The 25,283-nt window shown below is 42.1% G+C and overlaps 1 protein-coding gene across 1 annotated transcript; it reads right to left on the bottom strand.

Moving 5' to 3' along the window:
* Nucleotides 1-7,945: 7,945 nt before the first annotated feature.
* On the bottom strand, nucleotides 7,946-19,425 carry LOC124010107 (retinal homeobox protein Rx1-like). Its single transcript, XM_046322460.1, has 4 exons — nucleotides 19,203-19,425; nucleotides 17,557-18,000; nucleotides 11,198-11,454; nucleotides 7,946-9,503 (listed from the first exon to the last, which is right to left on the bottom strand). The coding sequence occupies exons 2-4, from the start codon at nucleotides 17,837-17,839 to the stop codon at nucleotides 9,009-9,011; spliced, it is 1,035 nt and encodes a 344-aa protein (XP_046178416.1). The 5' UTR covers nucleotides 17,840-18,000; nucleotides 19,203-19,425; the 3' UTR covers nucleotides 7,946-9,008.
* Between the last annotated feature and the right edge of the window lie 5,858 nt (nucleotides 19,426-25,283).

Consider the following 25,283-nt stretch of genomic DNA (forward strand, 5'->3'; position numbering starts at 1 on the left):
AAGTTTGGAATCACCAAGACTCTTCTTAGAGCTGGCTGCCCGGCCGGACTGAGCAATCGGGGGATACGGGCCTTGGTCAGGGAGCTGACCAAGAACCCGGTGGTTACTCTGACAGAGCTCCAGAGTTCCTCTGTGGAGATGGGAGAACCTTCCACAAGGACAACCATCTCTGCAGCACTCCACCAATCAGGCCTTTTCAGTAAAAGGCACATAACAGTACACATGGAGTTTGCCAAAAGGCACCTGAAGACTCTCAGACCATGAGAAACAAGATTCTCTGGTCTGAGGAAACCAAGATGTAACTTTTTGGCCTGAATGCCAAGCATCACATCTGAAGGAAACCTGGCACCATCCCTACGGTTAAGCATGGTGGTGGTATGTTGCTGTGGGGATCTTTTTTAGCGGCAGGGACTGGGAGACTAGTCAGGATCAAGGCAAAGATGAACGGAGCAAAGTAGAGGGAGATCCTTGATGAAAACCTGCTCCAGAGCGCTCTTGACCTCAGACTGGGGTTAAGGTTCACCTTCCAACAGGACGACCCTAAGCACACAGCCAAGACAACGTGGGAGTGGCTTCGGGACAAGTCTCTGTCCTTGAGTGGCCCAGCCAGAGCCTGGACTTGAACCCAATCGAACATCTCTGGAGAGACCTGAAAATAGCTGTGCAGTGACACTCCCCATCCAACCTGACAGAGCTTGAGAGGATCAGCAGAGAAGAATGGGAGAAACTCCCCAAATACAGATGTGCCAAGCTTGTAGTGTCATACCCAAGAAGACTCGAGGCTGTAATCGCTGCCAAATATGCTTCCAATTACTGAGTAAAGGGTCTGAATACATGTGTAAATGTGATATTTCCTTTTTTTATGCACCCCCCCACAAAAAAAAATGTAAACCTTATTTTGCGTAGTCATTATGGGGTATTGTGTGTAGATTAATGAGGAGGGAAAAAACAATTTAATCACTTTAAGAATAATTCTGTAACATAACAAAATGTGGGAAAGTCAAGGGGTCGGAATACTTTCAGAATGCACTGTATATGTAGCAAAATGGGAGTAGGACCATTGCTTCACTATTCTCACTGGGTTATAATGTCTGTGTTTTCAAATGAATGTAGCCAACTGTACAGGGTTTTGTAAACTGGGGGGAAAAATGTACAGGCATCCTCGATGGTGTTAGATTCTTCCCTCAATCTGGTCTGGTCCTCTCTGATTGACACAGTGAGCATCTCCACAGAAGACAAGTAAACTGGCGCCAGGCATCAAAATCACAAATTACGTCAACGCTAACGTTCAGAGCCCAGAACCAGTGAGTTTCTCTTTTCAAAAGCATTCTTAATCAGACCACATTAATAACGCTCCTCTTGTAAGGGATTTCCTCCTCTTCTTCCGAAGAGGAGAGGCGAGAAGGATCGGAGGACCAATATGCAGCGTGGTTAAAGTTCATGGTTCTTTAATCAGAGAAACTATACATGAACAGAATACAAAACAAGAACCGTGAAAACCCGAAAACAGTCCCGTGTGACACAAATACTGACAGAGGAGACAACCACCCACAAAATACCCAAAGAATATGGCTGCCTAAATATGGTTCCCAATCAGAGACAACGATAAACACCTGCCTCTGATTGAGAACCACTCTAGGCAACCATAAACTTACCTAGACAACTGCACTGAACACAACCCCATAAATCTAATAAATCCCTAGACAAGACAAGACACAATAAATCACCCATGTTACACCCCGGCCTAACCAAAATAATAAAGAAAACACAGATAACTAAGGCCAGGGTGTGACACCTCTTCCTTATTATTATTATTATTATTATTCTCTTCCTTATTATTCTTATTCTTTTTATCTTCCTTATTATGACACGTCCTCTGTCAGTCCTGTTCACTGCAGACTGGCCCCAGACCACTGAGGGCCTCGTACCACCAAGCACAACACAACTAACGAGTGGTATTGTAGTTACAGGTGTTCTGTTCTGGTATCTCTCCACATTGTGACTTAGGGGCTACATGGGGAATTGGGATGGCGGTGGCTAGTTTAAATAAATCACAAAGCATGGATTGCATTCAATACCTTGTCCATGGATTGCTTTCAAGGTGAGAAAAACAAATATCTATATATGAAGACTGGCGGAGTTATCCCTTTAATGTTGGGCAAGTACCAAACCCTGTGGTGAAAGGAATGCATTACACTCCATTCGAACAGGTGGTTAAGGCATAGTTGGATCTCAGTTTGATATAATAAAATCAATAAATAACTCATCACCCATAACTCTACTTTGACAAGTTACTGACCTAGAAAGGACCTTCCATCTGTCCTGAACTATGGGGAGACACACACACACACACACACACACACACACACACACACACACACACACACACACACACACACACACACACACACACACACACACACACACACACACACACACACACACACACACACACACACACACACACACACACACACACACACACACACCCGCTACAGTGACCCACACATGGTATAGCCCCCCCCACCCCTCTCCCCCATGCCTCCTGACACCCCTGGGGAGGCCTGATGGAGTGGAGCTTCATCTGCCTAACAGGCTGGCAGGTCTCCATGCACCAGGCTGCAGAGACACAAAAGCTCACTGCTCCCTCTCAGCCCTAATCCCCAACCAGTCCCTTCCTGCCAAGGCTGACATGGTGCCATTGTCCAGCAGACACACTCATTACCAGCATCAAGTCATGTTCAGAGTAGTCTAGAGAGTTGTACATTTTAAAGGAAAATATACAAGTTGCTGGGAGGAACTTCTGTCACACTGTTTCTAGTGTGTTTTTATTACAATCAAAGAACATTGAATCTAAATACAACACAAATAATGTCCAAATGTAAATAAATGAATTCAAGGTACAGCACAGAAATTACAAATGACTGAACAGAGAATCAAGTTGAACAGTACACTGAGTTTACAAAACATTAAGAACACCTGCTCTTTCCATGACATAGACTGACCAGGTGAACCCAGGTGAAAGCTATGCTCCCTTATCACCTTTTAAAACCACTTTAATCAGTGTAGATGAAGGGGAGGAGACAGGTTAAAGATTTTTAAGCCTTGAGAGATGGATTGTGTATGTGTGCCATTCAAAGGGTGAATGGGCAAGACAAAACATTTACAGTTGAAGTCAGAAGTTCACATACACTTAGGTTGGGGTCATTAAAACTCGTTTTTCAACCACTTCACAAATTTCTTGTTTACAAACTATAGTTTTGTCAAGTCGGTTAGGACATCTACTTTGTGCATGACACAAGTCATTTTTCCAACAATTGTTTACAGACAAATTATTTCACTTAATCACAATTCCAGTGGGTCAGAAGTTTACATACACGAAGCTTCTAATTTGTGAATTGACATCATTTGAGTCAATTGGAGGTGTACCTGTGGATGTATTTCAAGGCCTACCTTCAAACAGTGACTCTTTGCTTCACATCATGGGAAAATCAAAAGAAATCAGCCAAGACCTCCAAAAAAAATGTAGACCTCCACAAGTCTGGCTCATCCTTAGGAGCAATTTCCAAATGCCTGAAGGTACCACATTCATCTGTACAAACAATAGTATGCATGTATAAACACCATGGGACCGCATACAGCTCAAGAAGGAGATGCGTTCTGTCTCCTAGAGATAAACGTACTTTGGTGCGAAAAGTGCAAATCAAACCTAGAACAACGGCAAAGGACCTTGTGAAGATACTGGAGGAAACAGGTACAAAAGTATCTATATCCACAGTAAAAACGAATCCTATATTGACATAACCTGAAAGGCATCCTCAGCAAGGAAGCAGCCACTGCTCCAAAACCGCCATAAAAAAGCCAGACTACGGTTGGCAACTGCACATGGGGGCAAAGATCATACTTTTTGGAAAAATGTCCTCTGGTCTGATGAAACAAAAATAGAACTGTTTGGACGTAATGACCATCGTTATGTTTGGAGGAAAAAGGGGGAGGCTTGCAAGCCGAGGAGCACCATCCCAACCGTGAAGCATGGGGGTGGCAGCATCATGTTGTGGGGGTGCTTTGCTGCAGGAGGGACTGGTGCACTTCACACATTAGATGGCATCATGAGGAAGGTGGAGGATGTGGATATATTGAAGCAACATCTCAAGACATCAGTCAGGAAGTTAAAGCTTGGTTGCAAATGGGTCTTCCAAATGGACAATGACCCCAAGCATACTTCCAAAGTTGTGGCAAAATGGCTTAAGGACAACAAAGTTGTATTGGAGTGGCCATCACAAAGCCCTGACCTCAATCCTATAGAAAATTTGTGGGCAGAACTGAAAAAGCGTGTGCGAGCAAGGAGGCCTATAAACCTGGCTCAGTTACACCAGCTCTGTCAGGAGGGATGGGCCATAATTCACCCAACTTATTGTGGGAAGCTTGTGGAAGGCTACCCAAAATGTTTGACCCAAGTTAAACAATTTAAAGGCAATGCTACCAAATACTATTTGAGTGTATGTAAACTTCTGACCCACTGGGAATGTGATGAAAGAAATCAAATCTGAAATAAATCATTCTCTCTATTATTATTCTGACATTTCACATTCTTAAAATAAAGTGGTTATCCTAACTAACCTAAGATAGGGCATTTTTACTCGGATTAAATGTCAGGAATTGTGAAAAACGGACTTTAAATGTATTTGGCTAAGGTGTATTTAAATTTCCGACTTCAACTGTAAGTGCCTATGAATGGGGTATGGTAGTAGGTGCCAGGCGCACCGGTTTGTGTCAAGAACTGCAATGCTGTTGGGTTTTTCACGCCCAACAGTTTACCGTCTGTATCAAGAATAGTCCACCAAGGACATCCAGCCAACTTGAGGCAACTGTGGGAAGCATTGGAGTCAACGTGGGTCAGTATCCCTGTGAAACACTCAACACCTTGTAGGTGGGGGTGCATCTCAATATTAGGAAGGTGTTCTTAATGATTTGTACACGCAGTGTATATTAGACAATGTTTTACAAATACTTAGATTTAGGTAGGGGGTTCCAGTAAAAAATAAAAAAAATAAAAAATCTTTGGCTTTTACTAACTATTATATCCCACAAAAATACAAAATGCACTTCTGTGTGTAGGAATGTATCAAGAAGTATCCCATGAATGTTTTATTTTTGAAAATATAAAATCATAATGTTGATCTCCTTATTTTTTTATATATTTCCAGATGTAACTCCACAAGAGGGCCTAGGGTTTGGTGGGTTTTACGAGAAAAATAAGGTAACTACACTCTATGGCTAAAATGTAAAACATTTAATACTAGTTAACCACTGTTTCAACAGCAAGGTGCTTTCCTCAGGATTTCAGGTGCAGGGTTGAAGGCAGTCAAACAAGAAGTAAACTGAACAAAGGGCATATATTTTCAGTGACTTCTCAATAGACTGAAAAGTAGAAGCTGTGTGTATGTGTATCAAAACTTTTAAAAGTGTTTTTATTATTATTTGAATTGACCCCAACCCTGTTCTGGTGGATTTAATGACCATTAGCTAGTCCAGCCTCTAAACCTCTCTAACCGTTTGGTTCCAGGAGCTTCAGACCAAGAGGAGAATCAATAGTCCTGAACAATGAATCAGTCAACCCACTGAAGTGTTACATCAGACAGGCAGGCAGCTCTCATTCTGGGGCTACACACACACACACACACACACACACACACACACACACACACACACACACACACACACACACACACACACACACACACACACACACACACACACACACACACACACACACACACACACACACACACACACACACACACACACACACACACACACACACACACGCAAACACACACACTCACACGCACGCACGCACACACGCACACACGCACACACGCACACACACACACACACACGCAAACACACACACACACGCACGCACACACGCACACACGCACACACGCACGCACGCATGCACACACGCACACACGCACTCAGTATGTGACCCCTCATTTCCGAATAACCATAATGCATAGAGAGAACACCCTCTTGTACTTCCTGTGCCCTACAGTAACTGCTGCCACTTAAAGGGGCAATCAGCAGTTGCTATATCAATTTTTGGACTTATACATTAATGACATGTACCCATTGATTCTTCAAAAAATATATCTCTTATTAGTTCAACTGCCGTACCTCGTCAGAACCCAAAATATAAGACTGTTTTACTCCAACGTTTGTAAACAAAGTCAATGTAAACAAACACTATATAGCCTCAAAACATGGTGAAAACTTGCATCCATAGCTCTGTCTATGAACTTGAGAGTGGTTACATTACTCCAGCCCCATTCCTCTGAAACAGGGGTGAGGAAAACGCTTAGTTATTGTACTGCTGACCGCTTTAAGCCATGTAAAAACAGAACAGCACTAAGATGAAGAGACTGCCTGCCTCCCCTGTTGTCAACAATAACATCAAGAAGCAGCACTAACTAATAGGATGTGTTAGAAGGATTTATGACAGACTATCACATGTGTGGTAGTGCACAGGGTTGGGTTGCATTTTGAGAATTTAGGAAGTAACCTCAAATTTAATTTCAAATTTTCCTCAATGCTTTGGAATTTTGGGAAATTAGGATTTGACTGAATTGAAATGGAATTAACTTCTTTGGGACTGGGGGGCAGTAATGAGTAGCTTGGATAAAAAGGTGCCCAGAGTAAACTGCCTGCTACTCAGCTATAAAAGCTAGAATATGCATTATATTAGTAGATTTTGATGGAAAACACTCTGAAGTTTCTAAAACTGTTTGAATGATGCCTGTGAGTATAACATAACTCATATGGCAGGCAAAAACCTGAGAAAAAATTCAACCAGGAAGTGGGAAATCTGAGGTTTGTAGTTTTTCAACTCATTGCCTATCGAATATACAGTGTCTATGGGGTCATATTGCACTTTATAAGGCTTCCACTAGATGTCAACAGCCTTTAGAACCTCGTTTGAGGCTTCTACTGTGAAGGAGGGGGAATGAGAGCTGATTGAGTCAGGGGTCTGCCAGAGTGGCATGAGCTGATCACGCGAGCACACGTGAGAGCGACCTGCGTTCCATTGCATTTGTGAAGACAAAGGAATTCTCCGGTTGGAACATTATTGAAGATTTATGTTAAAAACATCCTAAATATTGATTCTATACATCCTTTGACATGTTTCTATGGACTGTAACATAACTTTTTGACTTTGCCTGGACCTAGTGATCGCGCCTCATGAATTTGGATTACTGGGCTAAATGCGCAAGGTTTTTGGACATAAATTATGGACTTTATCGAACAAAACAAACATTTATTGTGGAACTGAAATTCCTGGGAGTGCATTCTGATGAAGATCATCAAAGGTAAGTGAATATTTATAATGCTATTTCTGACTTCTGCTGACTCCACAACATGGCGGATATCTGTATGGCTTGTTTTTGTGTCTGAGCGCTGATTATTGCATGGTGTGCTTTTTCCGTAAAGTTTCTTTTAAATCTGACACAGCGGTTGCATTAAGTAGAAGTGGATCTAAAATTCCATGCATAACACTTGTATCTTTTAGCAATGTTTATTATGAGTATTTCTGTAAATTGATGTGGCTCTCTGCAAAATCACCAGATGTTTTGGAACTACTGAACACACTGCGCCAATGTAAACTGAGATTTTTGGATATAAATATGAACTTTATCGAATAAAACATACATGTAACATGAAGTCCTATGAGTGTCATCTGATGAAGATCATCAAAGGTTAGCGATTAATTGTCTCTCTTATTTCTGCTTTTTGTGACTCCTCTCTTTGGCTGGAAAAATGGCTGTGTTTTTCTGTGACTATGTGCTGATCTAACATAATCGTTTGGTGTGCTTTCGTCGTAAAGCCTTTTTGAAATCGGACACTGTGGCTGGATTTAGAACAAGTTCATCTTTAAAATGGTATAAAATACTTGTATGTCTGAGGAATTTTAATTATGGGATTTCTGTTGTTTTGAATTTGGCGCCCTGCAATTTCACTGGCTGTTGTCGAGGTGGGACGCTACCGTCCCACTGGTGCCAGAGAGGTTAACCCCAACGCTGTACACCACCACACATGTAGTAGTCTGTCAGGCACTCTAATGTATAAATCCTAGTGTGGTGTGTGTATGAACAGAAACTAACAATCTAGCAGCATCTCTGTAAAACAGTGGGAGAGGAATAGAGAAGGAGGAAAGGTGAGGAAAGGAAATTAGGAAAGGAAAGGAGGAAAGGATGTGACTGACTATCAGGCCTTGAATAGGATCGAAGGGATTTCAGGGAGACTCTGAGGGCAGCTGTCCATCAATTGTTAACCCGAGGTGAATCGCTTTAAAAACTGTTAATTAGGTGTTAAGTGGTACGGTTGTCTGACCAAATTAGCAGGCGTGACAGATTACCCAAGATAGAGGATTTTCTCAACTCAACCTCGATCTGCCAGGACTGAGTCTTCTGAGAACATTTTAGGAGTCACTGTCTCAGCTCATACTGCCTCATCTAGGCCAGGAGTTTTCCCTGGTCAGGTCATACGGCCTCACCTAGGCCAGGAGATTTCTCTGGTCAGGTCATAATATTGCCTCATCTAGGTCAGGAGAATTTCTTATTGTAGTCAGCTCACATGGTCAGGAAAACTCCTGGCCCTAATATGGAATTCCGCAGTATTAGATGTCTCTCCTGTCCCTTTCCACTGATAGGGGGACATATTGGTCAACAATCCAGCCGCCATCGCAAGACCACTACAGTGCGAGTTCAATTGAATCCGGAGTATAAATCGATCATCAAAGCTTGATGATAAATTGATTTATCAGTTCTGTTTTCACAAGTCACTCAAAAAGTTGACAAGGTGCCACATATCCTCTCCATCTGGATGTGTGCCTCCCCCTATTCAATTGATATCCAGGAAAATAGAGACCATCTTTATACAGAACATCGTTGTTTTTGTGATTACAATCATGTGTTGACAGTCTTCATTCAGACCATCTCCTCTCCAATGGATCACATGTGCTGCCAGGTTTTATCCAAGGAATGAAGGTGCTCCTTAGCCTTCATCCTCAGCGCTGTGATGCTGGAGCTACGTTCCACTTCCTCATGCATAGGGTAGTTATCATTGAAGCTAGGGTGACACTGGTAGGGAGGCGGAGCCATTGACTGCATGCTTTGCCTCCCTTGCATTCCTTGCACCATCCCCTGGTGCACCACACCATGTACTGGGGGGCTGTTGAGGAAGCTGTGGGAGTGGCTGGGGTAGGCAGGCTGAAGGTGAGGGCCCTGCCCTGGGGCCCTGTAGCCAGGGATAGTATGCATGGGGGTGGCACTGGACATGGGCGAGGCCAGCCAGGGATCCAGGGGTAATGGGTTGGACATGGGTCCCATGTTGGAGGGCATGGGCGGCCGGTTGAAGGACAACATGGGGGAGTCGTGGAGCTTCAAGGAGCTGGAGTCCATCTTTTCCTGACGTCTCCACTTAGCCCGACGGTTCTGGAACCATACCTGAACACGGACAAGATATAGTAATATTAGTCTACGGTAGTCTCCAGGGTAACATAATTACGCTTTAACTTGAAAAGGCATGCCAAACAACGTTTAACAAACCATACAACTATACAGGGCCTTCAGAAAGTATTCATACATCTTAACTTATTCCACATTTTGTTGTGTGACAAGACTGTAACTACCAAATGGATACCACGATATTAGGGAGAAAATACAAAATAAATAGATTTAAGTCAAAACTGTAACTCGGCCACTCAGACTTCATGGTTAGCAACTCCAGTGTAGATTGTAGGTCATTGTCCTGCCGAAAGGTGAATTCATATCCCAGTGTCTGGTGGAAAGCAGACTGAACCAGGTTTTTCTTTAGGATTTTGCCTGTGCTTAGCTCCATTTCAGTTATTTTTTATCCTGAAAAAAACTCCCTAGATCTTAACGATTACTAGTATACCCCAACTCTTTTCACCGTTGTTTAGGTTCGTATTGTGGAGTAACTACAATGTTGTTGATCCATCCTCAATTTTCTCCTATCACAGTCATTAAACTGGTGTGATACAGTATCTTTGAAGTCACTTTTGATTTTTAAATTAATTTGTAATTGCACTTTGACAAGGACATCAAAATGTGGAAAAAGTAAATTTTAACAATTAAGCACAAGGACATCTTTTAACAATTCCCACAAAAAAAGGTACAAACACAAATTTAGTGGAATAACTGTGCAGATGGAAACTTTGGTAAGGGAATTATGGTGAAATATCCATCAGGTTTTTATTGTTACGGTTTTCTTCCTGGGAAGGAGAGAAGGACCAAAATGCAGCGTGGTTATGGTTGAACATCTTTAATAAGAACATGACCAATATACATATACAAAACGTGGAAAAAACAAAACAGTCCTAACTGGTGCAAAACACAGAGACAGGAAACAATCACCCACGAAATACCCAAAGAATATGGCTGCCTAAATATGGTTCCCAATCAGAGACAACGATAAACACCTGCCTCTGATTGAGAACCACTCTAGGCAACCATAGACTTACCTAGAATACTACACTGAACACACCCCCATCAATCTACAAAACCCCTAGACAAGACAAACACATAATCACCCATGTCACACCCTGGCCTAACCACAATAATAAAGAAAACACAAAATACTAAGGCCAGGGCGTGACATTTATGTGACAACTGTGATGGAAAAATTGATGTAGGTGCTTTTCTATTTCATTAATTTCTGTGTTCTGTTTGTGCTTTTCTAATAACCAATTTCTGTGTTCATGCGTGATTGAACAAACCCTCAATATCAGTATCTGCAATTTGGCAGTACGCCCAGACCCTTGTTTTGAGAACGAAAGATATCTCAGTTTCTAGGTCTCAGCTTAGAAAGAAGAAGCCTGGTGAGTTATTGGTCTGTCACATGCATGACCCAGTATTGGTCAAATGAATGAAGCAGATGTTAATGATGAATTAATGATGAATAAGCTAAATCATTCAAATATGACTTGTCTGCAGTATACAAGAGAACTAACGGGACTGCCCCATTAGAGCTCATTTCAGACTGGTACATTATGTATCTAAGTTTGACTGCGACCTATCCAACTTGCTGACAATAAACAATTATTCATTTAGTAGTTAATTGGTACTGGTAGTAGTAGTTAATTGGTACTGGTAGTAGTAGTTAGCCGGATGTGCCATACCTGTACGCGAACCTCTGGGAGGTTAACCTTCATGGCCAGCTCTTCTCTGCTGTAGACGTCAGGGTAGTGGGACTTCTCAAAGGCCCGCTCCAGCTCATGGAGTTGGTAGGTGGTGAAGGTGGTGCGGTTACGCCGGTGCTTCTTCCTGGGGTGGTCTTCCTCTGGTGGCTCAGGTGACTTCCCCCTGTCGCTGTCCAACCCCTTCTGGAGGTCCCCCAGGTCCCCATCACACTTATCACTGGAGAAAAGGCCTGACTCTGCAGATAAACAGTAGAAAAGGATGTTTGTCATGAGCCTTTCTGTTAATCCGGCAGTGCCAGTTCTACTTACTGTACCAAACGTGGTCTTCCACATGGCTAACATTCCATGTTTAAAGAACGGCCTCTCTTTAACATGGTTAGAAAGGTGGACTATATGCTATTTTGTTTCCATTTAGTGTAAATGGTGTAAGGTATTGAATATACTGTGTATTTCAGCACTAGCATGCTACTTAAGATATACAGTTGAAGTCGGAAGTTTACATACACCTTAGCCAAATACATTTTAACTCAGTTTTTCACAATTCCTGACATTTAATCCTAGTAAAAGTTAGGATCACCACTTTATTTTAAGAATGTGAAATGTCAGAATAATAGTAGAGAGAATGATTTATTTAATTTTTATTTCTTCCATCACATTCCCAGTGGGTCAGAAGGTTACATACACTCAAATAGTATTTGGTAGCAATGCCTTTAAATTGTTTAACTTGGGTCAAACATTTTGGGTAGCCTTCCACAAGCTTCCCACAATAAGTTGGGTGAATTATGGCCCATCCCTCCTGACAGAGCTGGTGTAACTGAGTCAGGTTTGTAGGCCTCCTTGCTCACACACGTTTCACGGTTAGGATGGTGTTCTTCGGCTTGCAAGCCTCCCCCTTTTTACTCCAAACATAACGATGGTCATTATATCCAAACAGTTCTATTTTTGTTTCATCAGACCAGAGGACATTTCTCCAAAATGTACGATCTTTGCCCCCATGTGCAGTTGCAAACCGTAGTCTGGCTTTTTTATGGCAGTTTTGGAGCAGTGGCCTCTTCCCTGCTGAGCGGCATTTTAGGTTATGTTGATTAAGGACTCGCTTTACTGTGGATATAGATCCAGCATCTTCATAAGGCCCTTCGCTGTTGTTCTTGGATTGATTTGCACTTTTCTCACCAAAGTACGTTCATCTTTAGGAAACAGAACGCGTCTCCTTCCTGAGCGGTGCGACAGCTCCATGGTCCCATGGTGTTTATACCTGCGTACTATTGTTTGTACAGATGAATGTGGTACCTTCAGGCTTTTGGAAATTGTTCCCAAGGATGAACCAGACTTGTGGTGGTCTACAATTTTTTAACGAGGTCTTGGCTGATTTCTTTTGATTTTGCCATGATGTGAAGCAAAGAGGTGCTGAGTTTGAAGGTAGGCCTTGAAATACATCCACAGGTACACCTCCAATTGACTCAAATGATGTCAAATAGCCTATCAGAAGCTTCTAAAGCCATGACATCATTTTCTGGAATTTTCCAAGCTGTTTTCCCAAACCCGCATGCGGGAGCGTAATCATCGCCTCAAACTAATTAGCATAACGAAGCGGACATAAATATTCCTAGAAAATATTCCTATTCATGAAAATCACAAATGAAATATATTGAGACACAGCTTAGCCTTTTGTTAATCACCCTGTCATCTCAGATTTTCAAAATATGCTTTACAGCCGACGCTAGACAAGCATTTGTGTAAGTTTAAGCATTTAAGCATTTGTGTAAGCCTAGCATAGCATTATGCCTTGCTAGCAGCAGGCAACCTTGTCACGGAAATCAGAAAAGCAATCAAATTAAATCGTTTACCTTTGATGAACTTCGGATGTTTTCACTCACGAGACTCCCAGGTAGATAGCCAATGTTAATTTTTTTCCCAAAAGATCATTTTTGTAGGCGAAACAGCTCCGTTTATTCTTCACGTTTGGCTGAGAAATCGCCCGGAAATTGTGGTCACCACAACGCTGAAAAATATTCCAAACTAGCTCCATAATATCGACAGAAACATGCCAAACGTTGTTTAGAATCCATCCTCAAGGTGTTTTTCTAATATCTATTCAATAATATATCCGTCGGGACAATTCCTTTTTCTCTAGTATCGATTGGAGTAATGGCTTCCTCTGTACTTTATGTGAGAATCTCTCTCGGAGTCACCATGTGACCACTTACGCAATGTTCCTGCATACGGCTATTCTTCAACAGAAATGCGTAAAGCTACGTCACAATTTACATTTACATTTAAGTCATTTAGCAGACGCTCTTATCCAGAGCGACTTACAAATTGGTGCATTCACCTTATGACATCCAGTGGGACAGTCACTTAACAATAGTGCATCTAAAACTTAGGGGGGGTGGGGTGAGAGGGATTACTTAACCTATCCTAGGTATTCCTTAAAGAGGTGGGGTTTCAGGTGTCTCCGGAAGGTGGTGATTGACTCCGCTGTCCTGGCGTCGTGAGGGAGTTTGTTCCACCATTGGGGGGCCAGGGCAGCGAACAGTTTTGACTGGGCTGAGCGGGAGCTGTACTTCCTCAGTGGTTGGGAGGCGAGCAGGCCAGAGGTGGATGAACGCAGTGCCCTTGTTTGGGTGTAGGGCCTGATCAGAGCCTGGAGGTACTGAGGTGCCGTTCCCCTCACAGCTCCGTAGGCAAGCACCATGGTCTTGTAGCGGATGCGAGCTTCAACTGGAAGCCAGTGGAGAGAACGGAGGAGCGGGGTGACGTGAGAGAACTTGGGAAGGTTGAACACCAGACGGGCTGCGGCGTTCTGGATGAGTTGAAGGGGTTTAATGGCACAGGCAGGGAGCCCAGCCAACAGCGAGTTGCAGTAATCCAGACGGGAGATGACAAGTGCCTGGATTAGGACCTGCGCCGCTTCCTGTGTGAGGCAGGGTCGTACTCTGCGGATGTTGTAGAGCATGAACCTACAGGAACGGGCCACCGCCTTGATGTTAGTTGAGAACGACAGGGTGTTGTCCAGGATCACGCCAAGGTTGCTGTAGACACCTTGGGGAATACGTAGAGAGTGTCAGCTTGTTGATGGTACATTCACAGCCAGATAGGGAGTCATTGGAACGCAGCGCTTTCAAAACCTGGGGCACTTCCGGATTGGATTTTTCTCAGGCTTTCGCTAGCAACATCAGTTCTGTTATACTCACAGACAATATCTTTACAGTTTTGGAAACGTTAGAGTGTTTTCTATCGAAAGCTCAATTATATGCATATTCTAGCATCTTGTCCTGACAAAATATCCCGTTTAAAATGGGAATGTTTTTTTTCCCAAAAATGAAAATACTGCCCCCTAGAGTTCCAAGAGGTTAAAGGCACAGTCAACTTGGTGTATGTGTACTTCCGACCCACTGGAATTGTGATACAGTGAATTGTAAGTGAAATCATTTGTCTGTAAACAATTGTTGGAAAAATACTTGTGTCATGCACAAAGTAGATGTCCTAACCGACTTGCCATAACTATAGTTTGTTTACAATAAATGTGTGGAGGGGTTGAAAAACGAGTTTTAATGACTCCAACCTAAGTGTATGTAAACTTTCGACTTCAACTGTATATTGCAACAGAGCCTAAAGGCAATGCAAGCTGCAGGCCTCTTCTCTCTCAGTGGGTGATGTCATATTGTCTTCACTGCATTCCTCAGGCCCAGTAATCCCATGAGGACAGATGCCACCTGTTAAACCTGAGTGTCCACGTGTGCCCTAGGCTGGCCAGTTCTAATCTACACAGAGACTTTACTTGGCTTCTCCACTCACCCAAGTACCAGATCTAATTTTGTCAGAAAACAGGGTGAGGTTGAAACCCCACTTCACGTGGTTGACGGATGGTAGATCCCATCAGAGTTTGTTAATTCATTAATCCAAATCAATTGAGGCTCAATTGAGATTATCATCAGATCATTGGCTTGGTAACAAGCGTGCGAGGAAGACAGCAAAAGTGGTCTCCTTAATTCACTATGCTGTAATGTTAATGTGATAGATAATTGTTATGGCATGCCAGTATTGTTCTGGGAGAAATAATCAGTACAACAAGTATAAAAGTAGCTAGAAATGTAAAGTCCAGCATTGTAGTTGTACTGTAGTGTTCTATTCTCTGAATCTTTGCCAAAAGTAAGAACCTGAGCAAAGTGTGCTTTCAACTGTCCCTGCCTTTCCTCCTGGATGAGGTTACCACAGTGTGCTTTCAACTGTCCCTGCCTTTCCTCCTGGATGAGGTTACCACAGTGTGCTTTCAACTGTCCCTGTCTTTCCTCCTGGATGAGGTTACCACAGTGTGCTTTCAACTGTCCCTGCCTTTCCTCCTGGATGAGGTTACCACAGTGTGCTTTCAACTGTCCCTGTCTTTCATCCTGGATGAGGTTACCACAGTGTGCTTTCAACTGTCCCTGTACTTTCATCCTGGATGAGGTTACCACAGTGTGCTTTCAACTGTCCCTGTCTTTCATCCTGGATGAGGTTACCACAGTGTGCTTTCAACTGTCCCTGCCTTTCCTCCTGGATGAGGTCACCACAGTGTGCTTTCAACTGTCCCTGTCTTTCATCCTGGATGAGGTTACCACAGTGTGCTTTCAACTGTCCCTGTCTTTCATCCTGGATGAGGTTACCACAGTGTGCTTTCAACTGTCCCTGGACTTTCATCCTGGATGAGGTTACCACAGTGTGCTTTCAACTGTCCCTGTCTTTCATCCTGGATGAGGTTACCACAGTGTGCTTTCAACTGTCCCTGCCTTTCCTCCTGGATGAGGTTACCACAGTGTGCTTTCAACTGTCCCTGCCTTTCCTCCTGGATGAGGTTACCACAGTGTGCTTTCAACTGTCCCTGCCTTTCCTCCTGGATGAGGTTACCACAGTGTGCTTTCAAACTTTCATCCTGGATGTACCCCTTTCAACTGTCCCTGTCTTTCCTCCTGGATGAGGTTACCACAGTGTGCTTTCAACTGTCCCTGGACTTTCCTCCTGGATGAGGTTACCACAGTGTGCTTTCAACTGTCCCTGTCTTTCCTCCTGGATGAGGTTACCACAGTGTGCTTTCAACTGTCCCTGGACTTTGCCTTTCCTCCTGTATGAGGTTATCTAAGCAAACATTATGGCTATTCCTTCGACTGGAGAAAAGGGAACGTCTTTACTGGTCCAACTATTGTTGTCCAATCTGTGACCAACATATATTCCCCATTAACCCCCCCCATGCCATTGTCCTTGTGCTGTTATAGTTTGTCTCTCGTGACACGTCAGATGTCACATCAATATCACATCATTATCACATCATTATCACATCAATATCACACCATTATCACGTCAATATCACATCATTATCACATCAATATCACACCATTATCACATCAATATCACATCATTATCGCATCAATATCACATCTATATCATATCAATATCACATCAATATCACGTCAATATCACATCATTATCACACCATTATCACATCAATATCACATCATTTCCACATCATTATCACATCAATATCACATCATTATCACATCAATATCACACCATTATTATCACACCAGTATCACACCATTATTACACCATTATCACATCATTATCACATCATTATCACATCAATATCACACCAGTATCAAACCATTATTACACCATTATCACATCATTATCAGGTCAATATCAAACCATTATCACACCATTATCACATCAATATCACATCAATATCACATCAATATCACATCATTATCACACCATTATCACACCAGTATCACACCATTATTACACCATTATCACATCATTATCACATCATTATCACATCAATATCACACCAGTATCACACCATTATTACACCATTATCACATCATTATCACGCCAATATCAGGTCACTATCAAACCATTATCACACCATTATCACATCATTATCACATCAATATCACATCAATATCATGTCAATATCACATCATTATCACATCAATATCACATCATTATCACATCATTATCACATCAATATCACATCAATATCACGTCAATATCACATCATTATCACGTCAATATCACATCAATATCACGTCAATATCACATCATTATCACGTCAATATCACATCATTATCACGTCAATATCACATCATTATCACATCAATATCACATCATTATCACATCACTATCACATCATTATCACGTCAATATCACATCATTATCACGTCAATATCACATCATTATCACATCAATATCACGTCAATATCACATCATTATCACGTCAACGAAAATTGACATAAGTCTCTGAATATGTGAATTCAATTATGTAATAAATGCAATCATTCAATTAAAACCAGTATACTGACCGTGGAAGTCAGAGTGCTGTGTGCTGTCCCCCAGGCTGGCCAGCTGTCCGTATGGGTCTGACTTGACCTGCTTCCCCTGGTGGTCCTCCAGGCCTTCAGTGGCCACATTATGGGCCCCCACGTCCCCCACAGGAAGCAGCAGAGGGTCCTGGTCCTTACTGAAGCCCAAGATCACATCGATGCTGTGGACCCGGCCTCCTCCGCTAGACCCCCCTCCCTTCAGCATGTCATGGTAGTTGTCTGGTGACAGGCAGCCGTCGCCCACCATTCCCAAGGTATCCATCGACAAATGTATCCAGAGGACCTCTTCCTACTGCTGAGGGGCCACCCTCAGATATAGTTGGACACGTGACAGACAGCACTACAGGTTGTCATTTGTCACATAGGGATTATATCAAGAGAGAGAAAGCCAGAGCAGATCGTGTCCTTGGATTTCCTGTCAGTCTGCAAAACAGAGTTTGGAGAGTTAGACATGTTGGTATCATCAACACACTACTTACTGAACTGTCAGTTTGTTTGTGAATGTGCATATATGCCACTTGTTAGTATTGTGCAAATGCAATGATTTAATTGGAAAACTGTGGATATATTTGTCGTTGATATGCTTAATTCACATCTGAAATTCCTTATTCTTTATGATACATGCATGACTGAAACAAACCAAACCTGAACTTTTTCTGTATTGTTTTCATGCAAAAGTTATTTTTCAGCAGAATATTTTTACTTAAAGGTCAAAATCTGACTCATGCATCAGTAAAGAATTGTTGTTTTTTTTAAATGAAAAAGCATATATTAAAATATGTCATTTCTTTAAATAAATATGTTTAAAAACAATACACATTTTCTGGTTAGTTAAAGAAATATGATCTGAAATGATGAACAGGTTTTTTTAAAATAATCTTATTTTTAACAAGGCAAGTCTGTTAAGAACAAATTTTTATTTTACAATGATGGCCTACCCCAGCCAAACCCTCCACTAACCTGGACGGCGCTGGGCCAATTGTGCGCCGCCTTATGGGACTCCTGAACACGGTCGGTTGTGATATTGCCCGTAATCGATCCAGGGTCTGTGGCAATGCCTCTAGCACTGAGATGCAGCCTTAGACCTCTGTGCCACTCGGGCTAACTACATTTATCAGCAAAACGGATATAAAATGACAAGATTACATCATACATTTTATTTGATATTTGGGTCTATGAATAAATATGATAATTAATTCCACCCTAAAAATGTATTTGATCGTTTTTAAAGATTGTAGGACAAGCAATTTTTTATTTAACTAGGCAAGTCAGTTAAGAACAAATTCTTATTTACAATGACGGCCTAGGAACAGTGGGTTAACTGCCTTTGTTCAGGGGCAGAACGACAGATTTGTACCTTGTCAGCACGGGGATTCAATCTAGCGAACCTTTCAGTTACTGGCCCAACGCTCTAACCACTAGGCTACCTGCCACTCCACAATATATGCATTCAGATAAAGTACTCCTTATGAAATTGGAAAAACATGAGGCAATGAAATAAAATTAAGAAATATCTTAACAATAATGGTATCTTTAACAACAAGTAGTTGTAACTAAATAGTAATAGTACTATCAACTCAAAATAAACAGCAATAATCACTAGCGACATTTATAAATGTACTTACCTCTATACAGGTAGCTTAGTTATACTACACACATCCTCTTTCAATGCTGAGCCGTAGAGTTGTGGCTCCTCTGTCCGACAAGTTGCAAATGACAGCGGATGGGAGTTCTGTTAGCTGTGCACCTGCTCCTCCCAACTTCCCCGGATAAAGTCCTTCAAAGTCTTCAACGATAACTACTAAGTAGGAACACTCAATGGAGTTCCTCCCCTCTGGCTATAGCCACTGTCTGTTTGACTGTTCACTAGATACTGAGGGAAACCAGAGTATTTAAGAGGTTTATTAATTGGAATCCTTCCCCTTTAAGAATGATTGGCAGTTGTTTTCTGGTCAAGTAATTGCTGTAAAATGTGGCCTGTATTCAGACCACAGAGGGAGGCCTCGGCTAATGAAGGCTTTGACAAAACTTTCTTTCAGAAAATCTATTGTTTAAAAGATAATGGTTCTTGTAATCCCTTCATTACACACAATATATGAGAGAATATACAGAGATATACAGCGATGTAGTATGCTTTGGCTGGACACAAACTGGCCTGCACAGGAAAGACATGAAGCAAATGTATTCTAATAAACCCTTGTTTTAGCGCTTGTGGATTATGAAAAGAAAGCTGTGTAATGAACAATGACTATGGATACATGTGCATTTATAATTGTATATTTCCTTGAAAATGATTATACTCTTGAGTACGGCCCGTGTCATGTAAACACTATATAAATATACTAATTTTAATGGAACCTGGAATAAATTAAGTCTAAGGTTAGCCGTTTCAACTTAAAAATAGATACCCCATTGATGTAAAATTTTAAGCTTTAAAAGCTTAAAACAACGTATGGAATATTGTGTTACCTAGAGTTAATAGCTCACTTACCACGACACAAGTCAGTGTTAAGTTAACATCGGTAATGAACTGAATTATCTTAAATTCATGGCACCAAAGTGACATTATACATGTTTTAGAAACATGACACCTCTCTATCACTTCTCACACTCTAATCCAAAGGTAGGCTCTTCATTTTGGCACAGCTTTTCTGAACCCTGATATGGCTTGCTTCCATTATGGTTTGTATAAATTGGCTTTGTTCTCCTCTAGCCAGGCTGGTTTGTTTGAACACAACCAGGATAGAGTTGCTCGGCCCTTGTTTGAGTACTTGTGCATTTTGAAAAGAATGTTAGGATATATGAGAAAATGAGCAATGCCTGCTTGCATTTACTGCCACACTAATGATGATATATTATATCGAATACGGCAAAGGCAAGAGTAATTTAAACATAAAATGAAATGTTTTTGTTGCTTTTTTTATACAGTACCAGTCAAAGGTTTGAACACACCTACTCATTCAAGGGTGAGTCAAAACTATGAAAAACTAGGGTGAAGACATCAAAACTATGAAAAACTAGGGTGAAGACATCAAAAACTATGAAATAACACATATGGAATCATGTAGTAACCAAAAAAAGTGTTAAACAAATCAAAATATATTTAACATTTTAGATTCTTCAAAGTAGCCACCCTTTACCTTATTGTACGCGTATGTACATAGTTATGTTTTTAAATAACCAGAGTTACCTCGCTAATGTGACATGTGAAGTCGTATGAGCTTGTATTTTATTGTATGGAATATTATTACCTAGCTTTGTTAACTACATTTCCTGAGTTGAGATGAAATAAGTCAGTGTTAAATTAGCATCATTAGGTTATATTTAGCATCAGTAATTTATATTTGGGATCATAACTATCTATGTAAGTAAGTAGCAATGTAAATACTAACTACTAACTAAGCAAATAACAGTTCATATATTTTAATAACAATGCATATATTTGAATAACAATCTATATACTTATCTAGACCACCAATGCCGTCCCAACACAGTCAGGTGGCATGTAATAATGTAATTTCACCATAGTAACCCAGGTATGGCCTCCCAGCCCTGGTACCTTGTCAAAGGTGGAATGGGCTGGTCCTATATTGCTCCTAAGGCCTATCTCTTTGTGGCCCCTGCTATGGGTTTCCCTGCAGCCAGCTGGTTGGCCTAAAGCTGAGGAAGCTAAGTGTCACAAAGATCAACCCTCACCTTAATGAGCCTAAGGACTTCACCGGAGATGTTCTCTTATGTCAGAAGTTCAAAACAGAACATCCAGCATGGAGAAACACACAGGATCATGTGAAATGTGTATCCCTATGCCTGACCACTGCAATGTCATGTTTTGGTAAAGAAATGTATATTTATGACAACTCTCCCGATGCTGTATGTTTACGGTTGATCTCAAACCCTAAACCTCAACTAAATCTTGTAATAAATAATGTGAAAATTGAACAAGTTGAGGTGTCTAAACTGCTTGGAGTAACCCTGGATTGTAAACTGTCATGGTCAAAACATATTGATACAACAATAGCTGAGATGGGGAGAAGTCTGTCCATAATAAAGCACTGCTCTGCCTTCTTAACAACACTATCAACAAGGCAGGTCCTACGGGCCCTAGTTTTGTCGCACTTGGACTAATGTTCAGTCAGTTGCCACAAAAAGGGATTTAGGAAAATTGCAATTGGCTCAGAACAGGGCAGCCTGACAGGCCCTTGGATGTACATAGAGAGCTAATATTAATATCAATCTCTCCTGGCTGAAAGTGAAGGAGAGATCAACTTCATCACTACTTGTATTTATGAGAGGTATTGACATGTTGAATGCACCGAGCTGTCTGTTTGAACTACTGGCACACAGCTCAGACACCCATTCATACCCCACAAGACATGTCACCAGAGACCCAAATTAAATACTAATACAAACAGCTCTGGCAATGCTACGACTTTAGTCGGGGTGTAATTCAATTAGTAGACAATTAATTCAATATATTGTTAATGGTTCAGTGATATAGAAAGTATGAATATCTTACACGAGGAGGTGACTGAATGCATGAAATAAAATGTTTGATTGGACAAATAACGTTCATTACTAGTCCTGGATGAGAGATCATGCTTGCCAGGGTCAGCCGGGGACAAGTCTCCTGGGTTTCCTAGACTTAAATTCTATTACTGTAAGGACATTCAATTACACTGAACAAAAATATACATGCAACATATAAAGTGTGGGTCCCGTGTTTCATGAGCTGAAATAAAAGATACCAGAAATGTTTCATACACACAACAACAACAACAAAAAATGCTTGTTTCTCTCAAATGTTATGCAGAAATGTGTTTACATCCCGGTTAGTGAGCATTTCTCCTTTGCCAAGATACAGGTAATCCATCCACCTGACAGTTATGGCATATCAAGAATTAAACAGCACGATCATTACACAGGTGCACCTTGTGCTGGGGGCAATGGCCACTCTAAAATATGCAGTTTTGTTACACAACACAATGCTACAGATGTCTTAAGTTGAGGGAGAGTGCAATTGAAATACTGACTGCTGGAATGTCCACCAGAGCTGTTGCCAGATAATTGAATGTTAATTTCTCTACCATAAGCCACCTCCAACGTCCTTTTTGAGAATTTAGCAGTACGTCCATCCGGCCTCACAACCGCAGACCACGTGTATGGCGTCATGTGGGAGAGTCATTTGCTTGATGTCAACGTTGTGAACAGAGTGCCCCATGGTGATGGTGGGGTTAAGGTACGGGCAGGCATAAGCTATGGACAACAAACACATTTTATTGATGGCTATTTGAATGCATAGAGATGCCGTGATGAGATCCTGAGGCCCATTGTGAGGCCAATTTTTTAAAAGGGATCTGTGACCAACAGATGCATATCTTTAATTACAGTCATGTACAATCCATAGATAAGGGCCTAATGAATGTATATCAATTTACTTATTTCCTTATCTGAACTGTATATTTGAAATTGTTGCATTTTGTGTTTATATTTTTGTTCAGTATAATTAATCCTTTGTCTCTCATGTGGCTAGCTTTGCTGATGGTTAAAGCTAGTATGTTATCCCCATTGACTGGTTGGGCTGGCAGGTTGACAGGGCAGTAGTAACTAGCGTTAAGATGGGCTTGCAGGTTGACAGGGCAGGAGTAACTAGAGTTAATTAGTTGCTAATTATGTAATCAATTCATTACAGCATTTGTAGCTAATGGGCTAAAGAGCCCGAGTGAAGTTTGCACTGATACTTTGATTGCAGAGCTCTCACCAACTATGGAAGAATAAAATCTGACCTCTAAATAATATGTTTATATATTAACTTCTATTGTCCTCCATGAGTTTAAATTGATTAATGTTATTGTCATTTTCCCTTCTTTCAGGGGATGGATCAGCTCTTATATTGCGTGGGAATTTGTTGCTTCCATCAATGTAATTGTCGACATAATTTCCAATCCCCCATATCTTTTTTGGGTAAATATATATATATACACATACCAATATACATATATACTGTACGTACATATACACACATTTTTTAGAATATACCTTTTGTACCGGCTGTCGTCGGAAGGATGAGACCAAGGCGCAGCGTTCCTTGAGATCCACATAACAACGATAGACAGCTGTCCCTGATTGAGAACCATACCTGGCCAAATACAAAGAAATAGAAAACATAGAAACATGAACATAGAATGCCCACCCAAATCACACCCTGACCAAACCAAAAATAGAGACAGAAAAAGCTCTCTGAACCTATAGGGCAGGGTCTGGGTGGGCATTACTCCGCGGTGGCGGCTCCGGTGAGGGACATGGACCCCGCTCCACCTCTGGCTCGGCCCACTTAGGTGACGCCTCTAAAGCGGGGACCCTCACTGTTGACCCTGGACTGAAGGCCCTCGTAAAGAGCGCCACTGGACTGAGGGGCGCCGCTGGACTGAGGGGCGCCTCTGGACTGAGGGACTGCACTGTAGGCTCCGGACTGGAGGGTGAGTCTGGACTGAAGAGCGATTCTGGACTGAAGGGCTGCACTGCAGGCTCAGGACTGGAGGTCGAATCTGGAGTGAAGGGTGACTCTGGCAGCTCCGGACAAGAGGGCGACTCTGGCAGCTCCGGACAGGAGGGCAACTCTGGCAGCTCCGGACAGGAGGGCGAACCTGGAAGGAGGAGACGGAGAGACCGCCTGGTGCGTTTGGCTGCCACAGGGCCCACCAGGCTATAGAGACCTACAGGAGACCTGGCACTCTATAGCACTCCTATAGCACTCCGGGCTGTGAGCGCGCACTGGAGACACCGTGCACTTCACCGCATAACACGGTGCCTGACCAGTACCCCGCTGCTTCTGGTAAGCACGGAGAGTTGGCTCAGGTCTCTCACCTGACTCTACCAATCTCCCCGTGTGCCACCCCCCAAAAAAATTGGGGGCTGCCTCTCGTGCCTGCTGCGCTGCCTTGCCTCATATCGCCGCCTCTCCGCTTTAGCTGCCTCCAGCTCTTCCTTGGGGCGGCGATATTCCCCAGCCTGTCTCCAGGGTCCCTGTCCGTCTAAAATCTCCTCCCATGTCCAGGAGTCCAGGAAACACTCAATACCTGTATTAACTGCACCTGTTTGAACTCATTACCTGTATAAAAGACACCTGTCGCAACACTCAATCAAACAGACTCCAACCTCTCCACAATGGCCAAAGAAGAAGGATGAGTACATCGTGGGGATGCTTTTCTGCAAAGGGGACAGGACGACTGCACCGTATTGAGGGGAGGATGTATGGGGCCATGTATCGCGAGATCTTGGCCAACAACCTCCTTCTCTCAGTAAGCACATTGAAGATGGGTCATGGCTGGGTCTTCCAGCATGACAACGACCACAAAACACACAGCCAGGGCAACTAAGGAGTGGCTCCGTATATTATCTCCAATGTATCGTCCATGTAAAAAACCTGTCTGATTAGGATGAATAATATCTGACAAAAACGTATTTATTATATTTTTGCATCATAACAAGACGCCTCAATTTTTTCAACGGGACTAGATCTTTATATATACCACTTGGATCCTGTTTCAGTAATAATGAAATACCGTTTATATAGGAGTGGTTAAAACAGGCTAATAATGGTCCTCTGAGTATATAAAAAAGGGTTTGGTAATCTTCCATTGGTATGCCATTTACCTCATGTCTTTGTCGGTGATTGTTCGTTGAATGTATAGGTGCTCTGTCTGTTA

Source organism: Oncorhynchus gorbuscha, linkage group LG22, assembly GCF_021184085.1.
Source record: "Oncorhynchus gorbuscha isolate QuinsamMale2020 ecotype Even-year linkage group LG22, OgorEven_v1.0, whole genome shotgun sequence".
In the NCBI taxonomy this organism is placed as follows: domain Eukaryota; kingdom Metazoa; phylum Chordata; class Actinopteri; order Salmoniformes; family Salmonidae; genus Oncorhynchus; species Oncorhynchus gorbuscha.

Bases quoted from the DNA above. Each gene is read 5' to 3' on its own strand.
- LOC124010107 (XM_046322460.1), bottom strand. From the start codon at position 17,839: ATGGATACCTTGGGAATGGTGGGCGACGGCTGCCTGTCACCAGACAAC. The intron at 11,455-17,556 runs GTCAGTATACTG...GTTTATCTGCAG, and splicing joins ACAGCACTCTGACTTCCACG to AGTCAGGCCTTTTCTCCAGT. The intron at 9,504-11,197 runs GTATGGCACATC...GTCCGTGTTCAG, and splicing joins TCCCAGAGGTTCGCGTACAG to GTATGGTTCCAGAACCGTCG.